The 20,904-nt window shown below is 35.5% G+C and overlaps 1 protein-coding gene across 1 annotated transcript; it reads right to left on the bottom strand.

The window, feature by feature from the left end:
* Positions 1 to 743: 743 nt before the first annotated feature.
* On the bottom strand, positions 744 to 5,385 carry LOC132631430 (uncharacterized). Its single transcript, XM_060347004.1, has 6 exons — positions 5,157 to 5,385; positions 4,987 to 5,076; positions 3,109 to 3,334; positions 2,466 to 2,551; positions 1,676 to 1,783; positions 744 to 1,096 (listed from the first exon to the last, which is right to left on the bottom strand). Exons 1-6 carry the CDS (start codon positions 5,244 to 5,246, stop codon positions 935 to 937), a joined length of 762 nt encoding a protein of 253 aa, XP_060202987.1. The 5' UTR covers positions 5,247 to 5,385; the 3' UTR covers positions 744 to 934.
* Positions 5,386 to 20,904: the final 15,519 nt, after the last annotated feature.

Below are 20,904 nucleotides of genomic sequence, written 5' to 3'. Positions count from 1 at the left end.
CCTTCTCTTTTAGTAATTCTTTCTGGTACAATTTTTTGTCCCAATACTACTAATTCTTTTCAGATTATTTTTTCGTTGGCTATTGTTTTACCTTCTTTATTTCTTTACTTGCTTTTTTTACTTTATCTAATTCTCTATAGCAAAGAAAGAAAAAAAAAATCTACTTAAAAAAATGAAAGACTCCGAAGCAGGGACGGAGCGAGAGTATTAATTACTAACTTTTGTTTAGATCCTGTGGATGTATTAATTTTTTTTTATTAAATAAAAAGGGCAGCCCGGTGCACTAAGCTCCCGCTATGCGCGAGGTCCGGAGAACGGCCGAACCACAAGGGTCTATTTTTTTTATTAAATATGTATAAATATTTAATTGTGAACCCATTAACTATGACGATTATGAGTTTGGCAGCAAGTTCAGACTTATAAACTCTAAATTCTAAACGATTATGAGTTTGGCACCAAGTTAAGACTCATAAACTCTAAATTCTAGCTCCGCCTTCGCTCCAAAGTTTGACTACTTCTAAAGATGGACAGTTCTTTTAGAAGCGCAAAACTCACCCAAAAAAACATTTCTCGTGTTTTTCATCACAAATTCCCGATATTCATAACATTAATAGTATGAGTTTTCACATTAACTTTTTTCACCTTTGTGTTCATGAAATAGCTGTACACTTATACTATAATCACTTTACGTCAAAGAAAAGTTAAGCACCCACGAACCCAGAATCCTGGATTCGCCACTGATAAGAGAGGAGCAACACTGAAGTGACGTCGTTCAATCAACCACAAAAACAAGAGAAATAGTTTCTACCCGCCCTTCGTTGATCAACTTCAGCAAATATATCACCTATAACTCACGTATCCACATGAATGAAATATGCAAACTATTACAATCAACTGAAGAAGGAAAAGAGCACAGCTTTAAGAAAGAAAACGGCTATATTACAACCTCGAACATGCCGCATCCCTGACAGGTAATGTACAGAGCAGTCAGATTAAATCTAGTTTCAACGCAGAATTTGGGTTTTAACCTGCATCCCCGATCAAGATGATCTGAATGAGCTTCACCCAATCTATTGCGTAACACCTCTAGATTGACCTGGAAAAAATGGCTATCAGATACTTTTAATCATATTTAAAACGTTTTGAAATCCAAAATTTGAAGGGGAAAAAAAAAGGAAAAAAAAAAACACCTAGTCTTTCACTAAACCCATAATGCAGACAAATACATGCATAAAACTCAAATGTTATCTTAGGAGCAAATACTCAAGTGACACAAAATTTACCAGTTTTCTACCCTGCACCAACGCCCAAAATGTCATACTTACCACTTCACAATAATAGATTATAGCAACAGTTCAAAATCTGGTATGCGAAGATTCTGGTTTGCAGATAAAAACAAAAAAGAGCAAGACTGCAGCGGGAAAATATGTTCCATGTCATACCTAAGGAAGTAACTAAACAAAGGCGTAATTGACTCAACTAAACAAAGGCGTAATTGATTCAAACCAGGCAGCCATTTTTTATTTTTCTTTTTGTTTGATAAGGTGATATAAAAACCAGGCAGCCATTAGTGTAAATCAAAAACCTTGAGAGAAGTCTCTAATCACTTAAAAAGTAATAATGTTTTCAGAGAATCTAAAAAATACATAAGACATGGAAATACAAAATGACTAACCTCATCATCTCTGTTGAGCATGAGTCCACAGAGAGAGCAATAGATATGATGACAGTTCTCTTTCAAATCTCCTTGCTTGCAGATGGGACACCAAACCTCCTTGCCATCCTATTGTAAACGTCAAGGTAATTCAAAAAAGTCACCTATTATCAGAAGTGCCAGACAAATGACAAAGACCATGTGAAACGAAAAATTGTCTTGAATGTATGCATGTGCAACTAAAACATATAAACAAACCCAAAAGGCATAACTTGTATGAATCAGCAAATACTAATCATGAACAAAGAACCTATGTACAAATGTGAACACATGAAACGGTCACAGCTTTCCTTCCATTAGCCATCTTCTAACTGATCCTGCTTAATATATTCATTACGACGCAACCAATTGTCCATCTCATTTGCTCTAATGTCATTATTAGACCAAACATTTTGTCATGAAGGTAGGACCCCATTAGATGAAGGCCAAATTGAAAAGATTACCGTCATAATTTTATTTTTCAGTGGGAAAAGTATACAGTGTATAAAAGAGTAGTCAAATTAAAAGTTGATAGAAATTTTTTGACCACTAATGTCATGCTAGGACTCGCATTCTCATGTAACAGATAAGTTAAAAAATTTAACTCCTAAGTTAAAAAATTTAACTCCTTGCTTAGTGAAAAGTAGCAAGTTTTAGGGTGTTCTAACCAAAAATTAACAAGAAAGATGCACATCTTTAATTTTTTGACTAATCTGAACTGATAATTTAAAATGTTGCTTTTTTCCTTTGGCTTTTATTGTGGACCACATACCTTCTCATTGATGTTCATGTGTTCGTATACTGCACGAGCCAAATACTCATCTTCTTCATCCTCCCAAGTTTCAATTGGAACTTGTTCTGTGAGAAACCATAAAAGTTTCAGTTGGAACTCGTTCTGTGAGAAAACATAACAATTTAACTCATAGCGAAGGTTAATTGAAATGTGATTCTTAAAATAACCCCCCCTCCATCCTTCACGAGAAAAGATGAAACCAAAAAAATGCAAAAAAGAATAGCTAGTTCTGTTTGGTAGATGATCATTCAAGACTTTCTGTCACCTTCTAACTTTGGAGAAATGAGTGAGTCTATAAGCTCAACAACAACATCATACCCAGTGAAATCCCACAAAGTGGGGTTTGAGGAGGGTAGAATGTACGCAGACTTACCCCTACCTTGGGAGGCACAGAGTTGTTTCCGATAGACCCTCGGCACAAGGACAAGCAATTCAAAGCAGTATAAAAAGTCATGGCAAAATACTATAAAAGCATGATGAGTCTATAAGCTCCTCAATAACAAATTCTTTTTTTCTCAGTTCATATACAGCAGACTACGTCTATTCAGAAAACTAAGAAGTTCTCAAAAACCCACCAACAAGGCGGAGCACCAAATTGCAGATGATTTGGAGAAACATTTACCTTTTGTTTCTTCCATCCTGAGATCTTCATAAAAAATCCTCTGCATTTCGAGCAGCATTTCCTCACAATCACCTTGATAAGCTTCATGAAGGCCATTATATTCCCATACAGTATCATCCAGTGCGAGGGAGAATTTAGAATTATCAAAACTCTCACTCTGATATGAGTGCTTAAATTTCTGTATTTCATCAGAAACTATGTCCTCTAGAGATGACTTGATGAGATCCTGCGACCACATAGTATAATATAAGTTTATGGAACAAACTAATTACTTTCTTGGAGATACAAAGAGGGATAAGTTAGGAGGCAAACTGATCACCAAGCTTTTGAAAAAGTAGCAAATTTTAGAAAGCAACTTTCATTTTTAAAGGAAAAGCTTATTAATAATGACAAATAGGAGTCTAATCATAGGGTTCCATTGGATATGCATAAAAAGAGCAGAAATTGTAGGGATAAAAGAAATTTCAGATGCAATGAACTCGTGAAGTCTTGTCACTGGAAAATATCTGTCCTAGCTAAGGTCTTCTGATACCCCTAGACACCAAGAGATATAATAGAGAAGAGGAGAAACTTGTCGGTTTACCACAATGAGCTTACACAATGTAGATTTATCGTCTGATAGACAAATGTATCCTCGAAGATAGTTTTTGTCCAAGCCTTTACTTATGAGTACCAAAGAAAATCACCTTGAGAGAACTTACAGATTATTTGTTGTTGAGCGACATACAACAAACTCAAGTGCTGTTCCAATTACTTTTCCAAGACAACTACATAGGGAAGAACATTAACAACAAGGTTGCAGCCCTTCTCCTATTGATGGTCATTCAATGGGTCAAACCTCCATAGCCACTTTGTAGGCAAAGTTCTATTGAAACAATGCACGTTCTTTTACACATGGGATCAGCCATGATACTCCACTCTGCTGGGTCTTTCTCCTCTTTTCTCGATTGTTTGATAGTAAAGATATCTAAATAATAAATACTTTACAGGAAGCCTTGATCAAGAATGATTGGTGCTAGAATATAGTATGCCTTTGCATAGGGAAAAATAGGGATGATATAACTAAAAGAATGTTGACCAGCTTGCATGAGATATACAACAAAAACAACTATGCCACGATTCCAAACTAGTTGAATTAGCATATGAATCCTCACTATCCATTTCGCTCTATTTGGACTCGTCCCATTCCAATATTCTTCAATTTTAGATTTCCTAACATTAGAGATTCTCAACATTTCCTACTGAGATACAAATCTCTAAACAAACTAAAAAGACTCCTGGTAAGCGGTAACACCAGGCCCAGCTATAAGCATAGTATCATGAATAACAGGATAAACCTTCATCTTAACTAGTTGACATCACCTATAAGGATCAATTGCTTTTATTGATCATATTTTTCGCTAACCCTTTGGCAATGATAGATATGTGAAAACCCACATAAATTTCAACAAAATTAGATGTAAACTCATAATTTTAACGGTACAATGAGTTCAGCGCTAAGAACCTTAAAAGGAAGTTAAAATTGTAGATCCACCTCTGGTGCTGATTCATAAAATTAGATGACCTGACCCCATTACAAATTGCTTAATGCTAAATTGCTAGACTTGAGTACTCGAGAAATGACAATAACAAAACTATGAGAACTCTGTTGTCTCCAGGCTAATAGTCGTAGCTATAATCTTTTTAGAGGTTTCAACAACAAGTTAAAGATGACCAAAGAAGCAGTAACTATCGGTTCCCATATTAAGGCAAGAGTGTGCAGTAGATAAAATATTCATCCGAAAATCACATACAATAGGGCGAATACTGAGTAGAAATGAGTCAAAATAGAATGTAATATTTGAGTATAGATGAAAAGAGGTTGAGATGAGAAATGACCTGATGATGTGGTTGGTGGTTGGCCAACCTTAATTTCCAAACAAGGCGGCTTCGATCTTCTCTGACCCTTTTGTAACAATTTTCTCTAAGCTACAAACAGTTTTTTAATTTGGGATTCATCATCATCAATGAAATTTGTACAAGTAAACAAAGAGATAACACAACTACACCTTATCTTTCCATTTGGGATAATTATTAAAGCAAGTCTGAGATTTAAGAGAAGGCCGAATTTGGAGTCTCTGATCTTCGTCTTCTCCCATTTCGATTGGAGCAAGAATAAAAGCCTACTTATTTTGGCGCTCTGATGCCTGCCGGTTTGTTTCATCAGCTTGGGGAAATCACTGTTAGTAAGGTCATCCCCAATTCATTTCATACTCTTTCATTTTTAGTTGGTTACAAAAAATAACTTAATTTTACTGTTAGTGAGATAATATATAATCACAAAAATTTATATTTTATTTTAGATCATAAATTTCAAAAGTCTTTCTGTCATTTTTAAATTTCACGCACAATCAAATATCTTCACCTAAATTAAGATGGAAAGAATAGTATTTTTTTCATCACAACTTAAACACGTTAATTATTTCATAAACTAGTGAATTTGCTGTTATCTTTTTTAATGTGAATTAGTTGTACAAATCTGAAATATTTATTGTACCAAAAAACAAAAATAAATATATTGTGAGACATGCGGAAGAAAAAAAATTAAAATTAAATTCATAAGGAAAAATACATTAATAGAAAAACAAATCCAAATAAAATATTGCATATATTTTGACATGAAAAATAAGATAATTATACAAATAGAAGGATATTGAAAGAATAACTATACCCCAAACCGATTGTTAATTATCTGATAATCATGTTTAGTGCTCCCTATGCTTGATTTCTCTCCTTTCTCTAATGAAATCTTTATTGTTGGGTTTGAAGATTTTCACGGATGCAATAAGTTACTACCCACAAATTATTATATAGCCTACCTTCATAATTCACAACTTTTCATCTATGTAACTTCTTAATAAAGTATATGGGTTTATTACAACTAATATATGGGTTCATATTGAAATACTGTTAGTTATTGGAGTAGTAAATTTTCGGAAAGACTTAAATGTTGTTTCATATCCCCATACTCACCACGTTATGCAGCGTTTCTTTCATCTTTGGAAGGGAAAAAGTTAAGCACATTTAACATCATTAAGAGATAGTTAAGAGAATTAAATTATTATAATTTGTGTTGTGTCACTTGGCATATAAATGAGAAAAATAGAGAAAATGCCAAAAGAAGGAGAAAAGAAATAATTATATTTATTGGCCAAAGAGATGTTTTACATCACTCTTTTTTTACCTAGTTTTATAGAAAAAAAAATATAGATATATAAGTATTATAGTATAAATATATAAGTAATTTTGTTTAGCTTTTATTATAAGTTTGTTCTTCATCATACAATACCAAAAATACAGTGGACAATTTTGGTCCAAAAATGAAATGGAGGATAAAGTTGTGCTATCTCGAGTGGTTCGGGGATATTTTGACCCTTTTCACAATACTCAATGATTCTATTAGAATAAAAGACCCTGCTGCTAAGGCATAAAACTTATTTGTCCCTCATTTAGATCTTGTCATGTAAAGCAAAAAACTGATGTAGTTCTTGTTGAATGGAAGACTTGATAAGCATGATTTTAAATAGAAACTATAACATGAAAAAAATAATTACCAGTTAGATGAAAAAAATAAAATAACTGGAGTGATGTGCTGAAAGATAATGAAACCACTCAAACATACAATTTTCAATTGGGAGAAATAGGATTTTAGTTATATGACAAAGTTCTTTTTCTATGAATTTGTAGTGCTTGACGTTGCGGTTGACGCGCCAAATTTAAAGCCTGGTCCTCTTAGCTTTTCTTTTGTGATACGATCCATTCTGTTAGGTATTAGATGATTTTTCCAATCTCCGGGTTTACCCTTCCTGAAATAGGCAGTCTTTTTTTTTTCTTTTCCCCCAACCGATGTCTGATATCGCATTGGAGTCCGACTAAATAGGTGTTGTTATCTATCTGCAAAGAGGTTGTTGGCCGATCCTTCCCGTTCGTAATCACCACCAAATTGCTCAAGTTCTCAAAACTACACAAGTTCACAATTCTTTCTGGTACCCCTCCTCCCTCTTCGTCCCTTGAAAATGGTTTTCCCATGAACACAACCAATTTTCTCACTTAGAGCAATGTGTTTTTTGTTAATTCTTCGTTTCATTCTTGCAAATACAATCCAATCACATGTAATCTAAATGATATTCCTACGAACATATTGCATATTGTTTCAATCACATTCCTTTTAATTTCACTACAATTAAATAAAATTCTCAACAAATATTTCAAAAGTAATACATTATAACGGAAAGTCTCAGAAGAAAAATACTTCAAATCTCTATCTGTGAAATTTTGTTCCTTTGCCACAAGATTGAGACTTCATATGATTTTTTTGGTTCTGTACAATACGCTATCACTAAAAGCTCAAGAAAATCATGAGAAATCAAAAATCAAGAACACCAATAAGAAGAAGAATCAAACAAAAATACGACACACACAATTCAACTAATTAAATACCACAAAAAGAATGAGACAAAATTAAGAGAAAAGAAATTATATTAAGAGAGAGAGAGAGAGAGAATAGAAGGAGATGTTACCTAACTCAAGCAATTAACTGGACGGCCATTTTTAAAACATGCTAAAAAGAATTAATAAATGCTAATTATAGGCAATTAAATACTAATTGTCCCTCTTGCATGCTTTCAGAATGAGGAGCAAGCATTGATTTTGCTAGTAAGTGAATAGTTTAAACGTAGAAAGTTTCTTAAACAATTTCAACTATTGAGAGGAAATGGGAAAGGTGTAATTGAGAGAATTAAGAGGTATAATTAATAGAATTAAGAGAGTGAGTTCTTAGCTATTTAATATATAATACATTAATTTAAAATGAGAAAAAAGATAAATAGTATTCTAGGCCATAGAGAGGTGTCACATCACCTTGTTTATGCCTAACTTTATATTATATATAGATTTAGGTAGAAGAGATTTTTTTTTTTTTTTTGTAGATTTTAAATTTTGGTATTCAATATTTACATTCACTTCATAACTAGTAAGCTACATGCTTGAATGCAAAAACTACAATTTAATTAAACTTTTTTGTCTTTTTTTTATTTCTCCATCTATGTTTTGTTTTGAAGTGTGACATATTCAACCTGACTAATTCGGATCAATATCTAAAAGTTTCATTTTGCGAGGTCTAGATTAATATGAATTCGCGTCATGAAGTTTCACTAGTTGTTCTTGACAGGCTCCACCATCGAAGATCCTCTCAAAGTGTTCTCTACCAAAAACGAATTCTTTTTTAAGGCTTGAACGCGAAATTTCTATTCAAGGAGGGGGTTTGTGGGGTTGGGGGGAGGGGGGGGGGGGTGTTTACTTTGTCGCTCCCTAAATCCGATCCTAACGCAACAGGCATCCGATGCTAAGGAACCAAACCAAAAGCGCCTAATGCCCCATTAATATTAACTAAACCAATTATGAAGATTTAAAGTCCATACAATATTTAATAAGAATAAGCGAATGATATAAATAATAAAAATCTGCAATATCTGCCACACATGGCAACACCCACAAGCCAAGCACACTTGTCCGTTTATGGAGCTTCTAAGAAAATAATCCAACTCAACACATCCCGAAATTAATACCAAATAATAAATGACTCGGTGGAACCTCACGAACAAGAATGTGGGCTCACCAACACTCGAAAATAGCAAATACTCCTAATTCATGCGATCCGCATGTACCTGCTCTTCTCCGCTATCTAAAAGATCACAAAAAATAATAATGATGTCATTGTTCATATTAAGTTCTTCTTTCAAGATCATCAACATGCCACCTACGGGCAAACCAAATACTATCACATGTCAGCTCAAGTAGGGCTGTACACAGTTCGGATAATCTGAACCGATCCGCGCTAGTCGGATAATCAGATTTCAGATATTTAATTCATAAATGGGTTATGTTTTTAATTTCGGATATACAGATCAGATACAGGTTGCTACAATTTTAAATCAATCTGACTCGAAATATATAGATACATGTAAAACATTGCTTATTCATTTTAGGTTATTACGCATTTGTTTGAAATTTTAGTTTACTTTGTTGATAATTGTAGTTTATTTTGTTGATGATTTTGTTTAATGAACTTTATTTATACATTGGTTGATGATGATTATGAACTAAGTGTTGGGATATTGGTGTGTCGCAGTAGTGCTATGAGCATCTTAACAAGGCATACAATCCAATCCGAAATTTGAATTGTTTATCCGAACCAAATATCAAAAATTTGATTCCATCCGAGGTTAATTTAGATTAAATTTGGATCGCATTTTACAAAATCTGAAATTATAATTCAAAATGTGCTAAATCCGATTAGATCCGACCAATGAACATTCCATTCTTAATAATTTTGGGAATTTCCTGACAAAAGAAAAAAATAAAAATTAGTAGCTTAATTTTAAGGGAAAATTTCAGAAATATACAAGTTGGTCACTTACATTGCAAAAAATAGCCCAAAACTTACATTACAAAAAATAGCACCAAAATATACAAACATATACAGACATATACAAGCATGTACAGACACTTATACCAACATATACAAACATATAAGAAGCCACAGAGAGAGAGAGAAAGAGAGAGAGAGCGAGGGAGGGAGAGTGAGAGAGAAAATTTTGGGTCATTTTTTGTAAAACTTAAAAAAAAAAAAGGTCAATTTTGATAGCATTATTGCCTCAATTAATATACAGTACAATTTTCTCTAATTTTAAGCCAAAAACCTAATAGAGGGGGTAAAGTTAATTGGGCCTTTTAATGATAGGTGACAAATAGGTTTTAAAATTGAGTTGGGGTAACTCTAGTTTTTTTTAATTGAGTAGAGGTGATAAACTTTGGATTAGTGATTAGAGAGTTTTGACTCACCCCAAAGTTATATTTTTAACACTTTGACCCCAAGCTTTCTTTTTTACACTTTGCTCCCAAGTTTTATTTTTAACACTTTGACCCAACCCATATAAACCCTACAGAGCCAAAACAACGCGCCAAATTTTTTGTTTGCCTGCGTCGTTTCCACCATTTTTGGCTCTTCTTTTTTGCTTCGTTTCTTCTTCTTCTTCTTCTTGCTGCTTCTTCTTCTTATCCTGCTGCTCGTTTCTTCTTCTTCTTCTTCTTCTTCTTCTTCTTCTTCTTCTTCTTCTTCTTCTTCTTCGTCTTGACTGGATTTTGCTCAAGAAAGGAAAAAACAAGACCACCTGATTTTGCAATTTTTTGACTGGATTTCATTCGTGTAGCACTGGGAATTACTTCATAACTCATTCCATTGTTCTGCTTTCTTCTTCTTCTTCTTCTTCTTCTTCTTCTTCTTCTTCTTCTTCTTCTTCTTCGTCCGCCATTGTTGCTCAAGAAAGAAAAAAATGTGACCACCTGATTTTGCAATTTTTTGACTGGATTTTGTTGGTTTAGCACTGGCAATTACTTCATAAGTGTTTTCCGCTCATTTGGTAAGTACAACAATGCTATTTTATTTCAATTTTTCACCTGGGTATAAATCTACTGATTTTCCAACAACTTACAGTAGCTGTTGTAGTTGTTGCAACATATAATGTGGTTGTTGCAACTTCTACAACAGATTATGAAGTTGTTGTAATTGTTAAATAAATAACCTGCAACAACTGAGTGAGTTGTTGCAACATGTATTCCACTTGTTGCAACAACTCAACGATCTGTTGGAGTCAGCTTCAGTTTTTGTCTGAAACAGAACCCAAAAAACTGAAGCCGCTTCCAACAGATTATTGACTTGCTGCAACAAGTTGTATAGTTGTTGCAACAGGTGTTCCACTTGTTGCAACAACTCAACTATCTGTTGGAGTTAGCTTCAATATTTGTCTGAAACGTAACCTAACAAACTGAAGCTACTTCCAACAGATTATTGACTTGCTGCAACAAGTTGTATAGTTGTTGCAACAGGTGTTCCACTTGTTGCAACAACTCAACTATCTGTTGGAGTCAGCTTCAGTTTTTGCCGGAAACAGAACCCAAAAAACTGAAGCTGCTTCCAACAGATTATTGACTTGCTGCAACAAGTGTACTACTTGTTGCAACAAGTAATACACTTGTTGCAACAACTCGATAATCTGTTGGACATCTTCAACAGTCTGAAACATTACCCCAAAAAAACTGAAGCTGACTCTAACTAGTGACTTGTTGCAACAATTTTATTACTTGTTGCAACAAGTAGTCCACTTGTTCCAACAAGTCAATAATCTGTTGGAACAACTGCTGCAGCTGTTTCATTTTGTTATAGATTGGTATGTACTCTCATAACCAATTTTTTATTAAACAAAATATCTTCAGGTACCTCGAACACCACTAATGGGGGACTCAATAACAATAGGGGTTGATTGCCATGGTGAATGGATCGAGAAGAACAATCGATATATTTGGCGATAGAAGGGTAGTGACACATTAGAGACGATAGCGATGACTATCCAAAGAGATGTTATGTTCGATGATTTTGTGAACCTAATCATCAACTATTGCGAATTAACTTGTGAACCAAAAGATCTTGCCATCACTTACATGCATAGCTTTTTTGAAAATCAGAGGGTCTTGCCATTTAAGATAACTGATCAGGTTCATTTGCGTGCTTATTTGAATGATGTAACTAGGCCCATTTTAAGGGTATACGTTGTTGGAAGCCCGGTAGAGAACCACAATTTATCTCGAGACCAACAAGATATGTTAAATGATGAATTAGATGGGGTGGATGTGGATATCCCAGATAATGGAAGTAGGGCTGACCCGATTCCTATACCCGAAGTTGCGAGCAATACATTGGGCACTACACAATCAATACAGTCTAGCCATGTTCAAGATGATGAAACAGGTTTTTTATAAAGGAATGTCATTCAAGAACAAGGAAGAACTAGCCACTTGGTTGAAACTTGCTTGCTTGAAGAAAGATTTTAGAATCAAGAAGGTGATTAATTCGCATACTGTGTATTGCTTCAGATGTGTACATCCGGAGTGCAAGTGGTGGCTGAGGGTTGTGAAGCTTTTAAGTTCTGACAGATTTTGTATCAGAACTTACATAAAGCATCACATATGTGGTTCTGAGCACATTACGAGCCATAATCCACACGCTACTGCGAAAGTCATTGGTGAATACTTCAAAGATAAGTTTCCTTACGGTAAAGGCCCATCTACAAAAGATATGAGTCAATCAATCCATACAGATTTGGGTTGTAATGTAAGTTATTGGAAGGTCTGGAAGGGCATGGAGATTGCAAAGGCTTTGACGAGGGGGACACATGAGCACGGGTATACGGTGCTTGATGCGTACCGTTATATGCTTCGTTCTGCAAATCCGGGAAGTAAGACGGCATTAAAGGTTGATGAAAATGGGAAGTTCAAGTACGTTTTTGTAGCCTATAAGGCTTGGATGCTTGGTTTCGCGCAAATGAAAAAAGTCATAGCTGTCGATGGGACATTCTTGAAGAGCAAGTACGAAGGAGTGTTGTTGTCAGCAGTTGCACAAGATGCGGAGAATCATATTTTTCCAGTGGCATTTTGTGTAGTGGACAAGGAGTGTGATGCTTCATACAAATATTTTTTTGAACAAATGAGAAGCTATATAGAGGATACCCATGAGTTGTGCATAATTTCTGATAGACATCCAAGTATCAAAAAGGCGGTTTCAATTGTCTTCCCTACATGTCATTATGGTTTTTGCATGAGGCACCTCGGGGAAAATCTGAGAACCACCTTTCACAATAGGGCAGTCGTATCTCAATTTTATAAAGCAGCAAAAGCGTACAATATTGATGTCTTCAATGACCATTTCAATCAAATCAGAGATTTGGTTCCTGGGGCCGCCGAACATCTTGAACGTGCTGGATTCCACAGATGGAGCAGGGCATTCTTCCCTGGAAATAGGTATTTTCACATTTCTATTTCCAACAAGTAACGTATCTGCTGTAACTAATAGGTAACTTGTTGCGGCAGATATTGCACTTGTTGTGATTTTTGACACAGCTGAGCCTCAGCCACATGTTCCAACACTAATATGTTTGTTTTGTCAAGTATGATTTTATGACGACAAACGCTGCTGAGTCGGTGAACTCAATGTTCAATGTTGAAAAAGAATTTCCCATTACTACTCTATTTGATTCCATAAACAGGAGGTTTACTGAGAAATTTCATGAGAGGCGTATGGAGTTCATCGACTCACCAACCATCTTTGTTCCCTTAATGGAAAAAAATATCAAAATTTGTCAACTTGGGTAATAAGTTATTGGCCCATCAAATTGCCAACTACAAGTTCAGCGTCATTGGCCACGGTTCAGTTGCAACAGTCGATCTGCAAAGAAGATCTTGTACTTGTAGAGTTTTTGACCTGGACAAAATACCTTGCCCACATACTATGGCAGCGCTTCGAGTCCAATATGGTGAAGACTTTGGAAGGCGGATTTATGACTACTCATCTTCATATTATAGGGTGGAGAATTACATAATTGCATACTGTGAGGAAATGAATCTTGTGCCTTCTGAAGAATCTTGGGAAGTTCCTATGGAGATTTTAGAGAGAGAAATACCTCCTCCACATGTTGATCCGAGCAAACCGGGAAGAAGACGGACAAAGAGGAGTCGTGGAATCGGGGAATCACTTGCAACGAGGAAAAATAAATGCTCCATATGCAAAACAGCTGGTCATAAAAAAACTACATGCCCAAACCGAATTGTTCCCTAGTTGTTAAATTTGCAATGTCTTGTAATAATAATTACTATTGTTTGTGTTTGTGAAGTTGGACTTTATGACTTTTTTATGTTGTTTCTGTTAGTAAAATTGGTTTAAATGATATGTTGATCTGCTCAAATCACCAATGTATGTTCTGTGGTTTTGCAATTTCTGAACAGTTTTCACCAAGTAAATTTTTTGTTGCAACAGCTGTGTAACTTGTTGGGATTTTGCCAACCAGATTATGTACTTGTTGCAATAACTAACTTAACTTGGTTTTCCAACAAGTGACATGACTTGTTACAGTAAGTTCCTATAGTGTTTTGAGTTTTTACAACAAATGGAATGAGTTGTTGCAGAAAGTCCTTAACTTGTTTCATCCAACAAATAGAATGAGTTGTTTCATCCAACAAGTGATATGACTTGTTCAACAGCTATGTTACCTGCTGCAACAGATTATGTACTTGTTGCAACAGGTTAAACAACTGCTGCAACAGATTATGCAATTGCTGCAACAGATTATGTACTTGTTGCAACAGGTTATGCAACTGCTGCAACAGATTATGCAATTGTTGCAGCAGATTATGTAATTACTGCAACAGATTATGCAATTGTTGCAGCAGATTATGTAATTGCTACAACAGATCATGAAATTGCTGCAACAACTAGGATATAAGTCACATATGTTTAGTTATTAACAGAGGGAACCAATGATATTTAGTGTTAAACAAAGGGATTCAATGATATTTAGTGATCAATATATTTATCTACTAACATCCTTAATGGATTAGACGGTAATTTCATTGATTTGATGGGAAATTCTAAGCGTATACTTCCCAAATCGAGCGATCGTTGGTGTAATTTGATGAGAACTACTTGATTCACCCATATTTAGGTGTAAACAACGAAAACCAATGATATTTAGTGTTTACTAAATGTTCCTAACCAATTTGATGGTATTCTGAGTCAGGACATATGATCAACTAAGCGTATACTTCCCAAATCGAGCGATCGTTGGTGTAATTTGATGAGAACTACTTGATTCACTCATATTTAGGTGTAAACAACGAAAACCAATGATATTTATTGTTTACTAAATGTTCCTAACCAATTTGATGGTATTCTGAGTCAGGACATATGATCAACTAAGCGTATACTTCCCAAATCGAGCGATCGTTGGTGTAATTTGATGAGAACTACTTGATTCACCCATATTTAGGTGTAAACAACGAAAATCCAATGATATTTTGTTTATTAAATGTTCCTAACCAATTTGATGGTATTCTGAGTCAGGACATATGATCAACTAAGCGTATACTTTCCAAATCGAGCGATCGTTGGTGTAATTTGATGAGAACTACTTGATTCACCCATATTTAGGTGTAAACAACGAAAATCCAATGATATTTATTGTTTATTAAATGTTCCTAACCAATTTGATGGTATTCTGAGTCAGGACATATGATCAACTAAGCGTATACTTCCCAAATCGAGCGATTGTTAGTGTAATTTGATGAGAACTACTTGATTCACCCATATTTAGGTGTAAACAACGAAAACCAATGATACTTATTGTTTACTAAATGTGAAGCTTTTAAACAGGTTACTCATCCGTTACAATAGATAATGCACTTGTTGCAACATATTATTAACTTGTTGCAACAACTAACCCATCTGTTGCAACAGATTACAAACTTGTTGCAACAGATGGGTTAGTTGTTGCAACAGATGGGTTAGTTGTTGCAATTTCTTCAACAATTGAAAGATTTGTTGCAACAACTGACTCATCTGTTGCAACAGATCACAAACTTGTTACAACAGATTATCAACTTGTTGCAACTTCTAAAACAACAGTTAGATTTATCGCAACGACTAACCTATATGTTGCAACAACTGAACCATCTGTTGCAACAAATTTACATCTTGTTGCAACAACTGACTCATCTGTTGCAACAGATAACAAACTTGTTGCAACAGATTATCAACTTGTTGCAACTTCTAAAATAGCAGTTAGATTTATCGCAACAACTAACCCATATGTTGCAACAACTAAACCATCTGCTGCAACAAATTTACATCTTGTTGCAACAACTGACTCATCTGTTGCAACAAATTACAAACTTGTTGCAACAGATGGGTTAGTCGTTGCAACTTCTTCAACATCAGTTAGATTTGTCGCAACAATTGACTCATATATTGCAACAACTGAACCATCTGTTGCAAAAAATTACAAACTTGTTGCAACAACTTACTCATCTGTTGCAACATATTAAAAACTTATTGCAACAGATGGGTCAGTTGTTGCAACTTCTTCAACAGCTGTTAGATTTTGTGACTTGTTTAAAACTACTGAAACCACTGAACATAGTGTATTGAACACAACTTAAATAATGAACACCTAATATATACTTAACAAAATGTCTTAGAAAAGTACTGAACACCTAATATATACTTAAATTACATAATGTCATAAAAAAACTCCTAATATATACTTAAATTGTTCAACAGGCCACATTTTGGCTCCAAAAAACGCAAAATCAATGAACTGTTTATCAACCCATCTTAGGGCTCCAACACCTTTTCAATGACACCTAATGCCCATCTCCATTGCATCCTCCCTACAGAGTTGTCGCTGATTAGACTTTCGGGTTTTGTCACAGTTGTGCCGGTAAGCAAAGCCTCCATAAAAGCAATTGACCACGAACCACATGCCCTACCAGTGACATTGCGGGGGAGATTCTATAGCCTATTGAATTCCCACGATTCATTGAGTAACTTTGCAGGCAAGTGTGCAAACATTCCACTATGTTGCAATAACTTGGGCCACAATTCCATTACCGGCTCCATGAAACAAAAGAAATTAGATTCTTCATAGACAGGAACATTGCAGTCATACACATTTACCACTCCCTCTTCAATCATGAACTCGAGAGTGACAAAATGTGTGGCATTAATATTCATCACTGTTAAAACCCTCTTTGCACCAGCCCACGAGTAGCCTCCCGGGTAGGGTCTGACACCCCTACAATAATCGACCATATCATCATCCCACTTGAATTCAGCAAGTCTAACCTTCAGAGACACGGCATTTGGAAATGTACTCTCTTTTGTCAATTCTGCGTACCTCTTGGACATGTTGTTGTAAAAGTTGAGGTCCAGGATTATGTCAGTGGAATCATAGTACTCAGGGAAATTGATTTGCCTCATACGCATTAGAAGCAGGACTTCATCTACATACTAAAGTAAAAGTAGTAAAACAGTTAGTTACTTGGTGCAACAGATTATCTACTTGTTGCAACACCTAGTTAACTTGGTGCAGCAGATTCAACAAAATAAAGGAACTGTTGCAACAACTAGTTAACTTGTTGCAACAGATTATCTACTTGTTGCAACAACATACTGAATTAGATAGATATATACAAGTGTTGAAACTTACCCAATCCTCCTACTAAATTTCCATGCTTGTCAGAGCCTTGAAGTCTGCTGCTCCAAATTCATGCATTGAGTACATGGTTCTCTCACTCTTTTTGGACTTGATTGCAGTCTCAACCTTTTTCTTTCTTTGGGCATGTACAGACTTGAAAATGTCCACCTTCTTTAGCACTTTTGGCCCAACATCAAGAAGAGGAGTCTCAATTGACTTACTAGGAGTAGCAACAGATCTTCTTGATCTAACTGATGCAAGTGCCTTGGCAATTGCTTTGCCCCTCCTCTGAGCATGAATAGGAGTATAAGGTGAGGAAAGATTCTTTGATGGTTTGATACCCCTCTTGGATATCAACCTCTGCATAGAAGTGTTTGTGGCTTCTTGGGCCTGCACCAATTCATCCACCTTTCTAATCAAATTATCCATTTTGTCCTTGCAAGTGGTGCACTCACAAGCACATGAGGGCACCTTAGAAGTATCGGCACCAACATCAACAAATCTTCTACCACTCAATCCACCACCACTAAAATTTCCACCAAATCCGGAAAAATCACTCAATCCAGGAACTAGAGTAAATCCACCAATATTAGCATCATCATCTCTTAATATTTCCCCAGCAATACTTGCTGGGACATCATCACCAACACCACCACCACCAACAACAACATCAACAGGCTGAACAACACCACCAACAACATCAGCACCACCAACAACAACATCACCACCAGCACCAACAACAACATGACCACCAGCAACATGACCACCACCACCAGCTACAACATCATCAACCCTAGTGATGGTTGTCACTCCAGCCAATTCCCCTTTGAACCCATCAATCAGTCTGTCAGGCACAAATTCTATAGGCACAAAGGTGACAAGGCATGGCATCTCCAACTCTCTTATTGTTGGGACAAGCCACGGGTTCACAACCTATAACAAAAAAGTAAATATATCATAATGGTGCTAAATCATAAAAAGCAAAACCTATTTAAAACAAGTTAACAGGTTGTTGCAAAAGGTTACACATCTGTTGGGCAATGTCCAACAGATAGGTAACTTGTTGCAGCAGGTATCTCATCTGTTGGAAAATTTCCAACAGATGGGTAACTTGTTGCAGCAGGTTGCTCATCTGTTGGATATTGTACAACAGATTAGTAATTTGTTGCAACAGATTATTGTACTTGTTGTAAAAACTTACTGTAACAGATTCAGAAGTTATCAAATTAGTAAATAAAGTGATATGTTGCAACAGCTGTGGTACTTATTGGAAATTGTCCAACAGATTGTCAACTTGTTGCAGCAGTTTTATCATCTGTTGGACATTTTCCAACAGATGGGTAACTTGTTTCAGCAGGTTACTCATCTGTTGTAAAAAACTAGTTGCATGTTATAACAGATTCATCTGTTGGGTAAGTTGTTGCAACATGTTAATTATCTGTTGGACATTGTCCAACATGTTGACACCAAATTTTGTCTCGCCTCTCCTCCGCAATACCTATTTACGTTTTCTAATATTTTGGCAAATTAAAAAATATATTTGTATTTTTTACTATAATTATTAACCTCTTATCAATACCAGCGTTTCATTATGCTATTACAGTTACTAGCTATTATTATTATTATTATTATTATTATTATTATTATTATTATTATTATTAGTTCAAATACGAGCCCAATTCACCCCCAATATTTTCGGATTAACCCAAAATAATTTTCATAGGCCACTTCCCATTTTAATACCCAGCCCAACACCCTATTCATATACAACCAGCCCAACATTTTAATTCAACTCAGCCCATTATTTAAACTATACCCAGCCCACACCACCGACCCGACTCGCCCCTTCCACTTAATAAAGGAAACCCATTAGGGTTTCCTTCATTTTTCTCTTCAGCCGAGCCGCCCCCCCTTCTTTCTCACTTCTCTCCTCTCTCTTCCACTCTCTACCCTACCCCTTCTCTCTCTTCTGCTCCTCCTCGCTCCCACGTTGCCACTGCCAACCCCATTCCTTCCTGTTCCCCACGCCACTGTCACCCCCACTTCGTCTTGTCCCCCGCTCCTCTCTCTCTTCGTCACAAGAAACCCTAGCTCGCAACTATAAATACCAGTCCTTGCATTCATTTGAAGGGAGGATTTTTTCGATTCATGAAATTCCCCAAGAATAAGTCGTTCAGCCGCTGAAATCCCTCATAAAATAGAAGCTTTAGTTGCCCGCAAAAATCTCCCGAAAATATGTATATCAGTTTGCAGTGATCATATATTTTGGGTTGTCGATTAAAATACACTAAATCATTTTCTGTTCTTGCCTTGAGTATTTGTTTGTATTCGCGCATGTATAATTTCGGGTTTCGTGGTGTTTCGAGGTAGATGGAAGGATCCGAAGCTCCATTTCGCTGCACCCGGAAAAGGTCCATAATTCTCCTTTTACTTCGCATTTTCGTTTCAGTTCTGTTTGGTTCATGCTTGTATATAACTTAAATTGAATTTTATGGATGATATGTTTAGTCTCTTTTTAGTTTTGGTATGTTAGGAAACTAAAGTAACTGTTGCACTCACGCTTTTCCTTTTGTTCTTTGAGTATGTTGTATTTAGGCCATATTATATGTGTTATAGGTTAATCTAAGTATTGACTGAGCGCATGCCCGCTGAAGTCTGTTCCAAGTATATTTATTCGCTTTAAGTTGTGTTTTATTCTTCGCTGAAGTCTTAATATCAAGGTAGAGAAGTGATTTGTGTGTTCGATTTGATATTTTAGAGTCGAATTTGTCGTCGATATTCATTTTCTCTTCATTCTTGTTCATTCTATGTTTCTGAAGTATTTTTAAGCATATCTTAGGTAACTTGATGTTCAGCATTTTCCTTTGCTTCGTTTTGAATCACTTCCATGATCTTAGCAAATATGTGTTTCTGTGTGGTCGAATGCTCTTAGATTAAGCATGTTTAAAGTAAGATGAAATGCTAAAATGAAATGTGGCCTGACTTAATGGTCTTAAAGTGTGGTTCCTCCCTGAAGCTGCCTCTTGTGTGTTTATTTATGTGGATGTTCCAAATCTTGACTCGAGTTGTTCTCTCAAATGGTTTTCTTGCCTGAAATTTTCCTATATTGGTTCTGTTAAGCTTGAGGTTTGATGGCCACTCTTTAAGTTCATTTTAGGGCACATTGTGTTTAATTGGAATCCTTACTTTCCTGGAAGATACCTTGTAAGAATGTTTGTGTAGATACCTTTTAACAAGCCAGATTTCCTGCTTTTAAAAGTAATAATTTCTTTCTTTAAGTTAGAAATTTATTATAGAGGCATGTTTAACATTTAAAAATAAAATAAAAAAATGAGTGTCAGAGAATCAATTTTCCCTTTAAGAACTTCTTTAACAATAAGCTTTGAATAATAAAAAAAAAAAGGATAACTAGTCTTGAGGGTCATGTGTGGTTACTGCTTTAATAATGAGAAATTATCTGAGTAAATGTCTCTGAATCACTTGGCTTAACTGTTTGCAGGACTATTTGAAGCTTGCTTGTACTCTTTGTCTATATGTTGTTATGATTCACCTAACCTTTACACTTAATGTTTTTTGAATTATATGAGATACCCATGAATTTCTTTTTTTTTTTTTGGTATTTTTGAACCTGCCCATGTTGGTTGTCTTATTTCAATATACAGTATGTATATTGGGG

The sequence above is a fragment of the Lycium barbarum genome, chromosome 3, assembly GCF_019175385.1.
Source record: "Lycium barbarum isolate Lr01 chromosome 3, ASM1917538v2, whole genome shotgun sequence".
NCBI lineage: Eukaryota > Viridiplantae > Streptophyta > Magnoliopsida > Solanales > Solanaceae > Lycium > Lycium barbarum.
The sequence above is the reverse complement of the archived record's forward strand: the minus strand, read 5'-3'. Positions and strand labels throughout refer to the sequence as shown.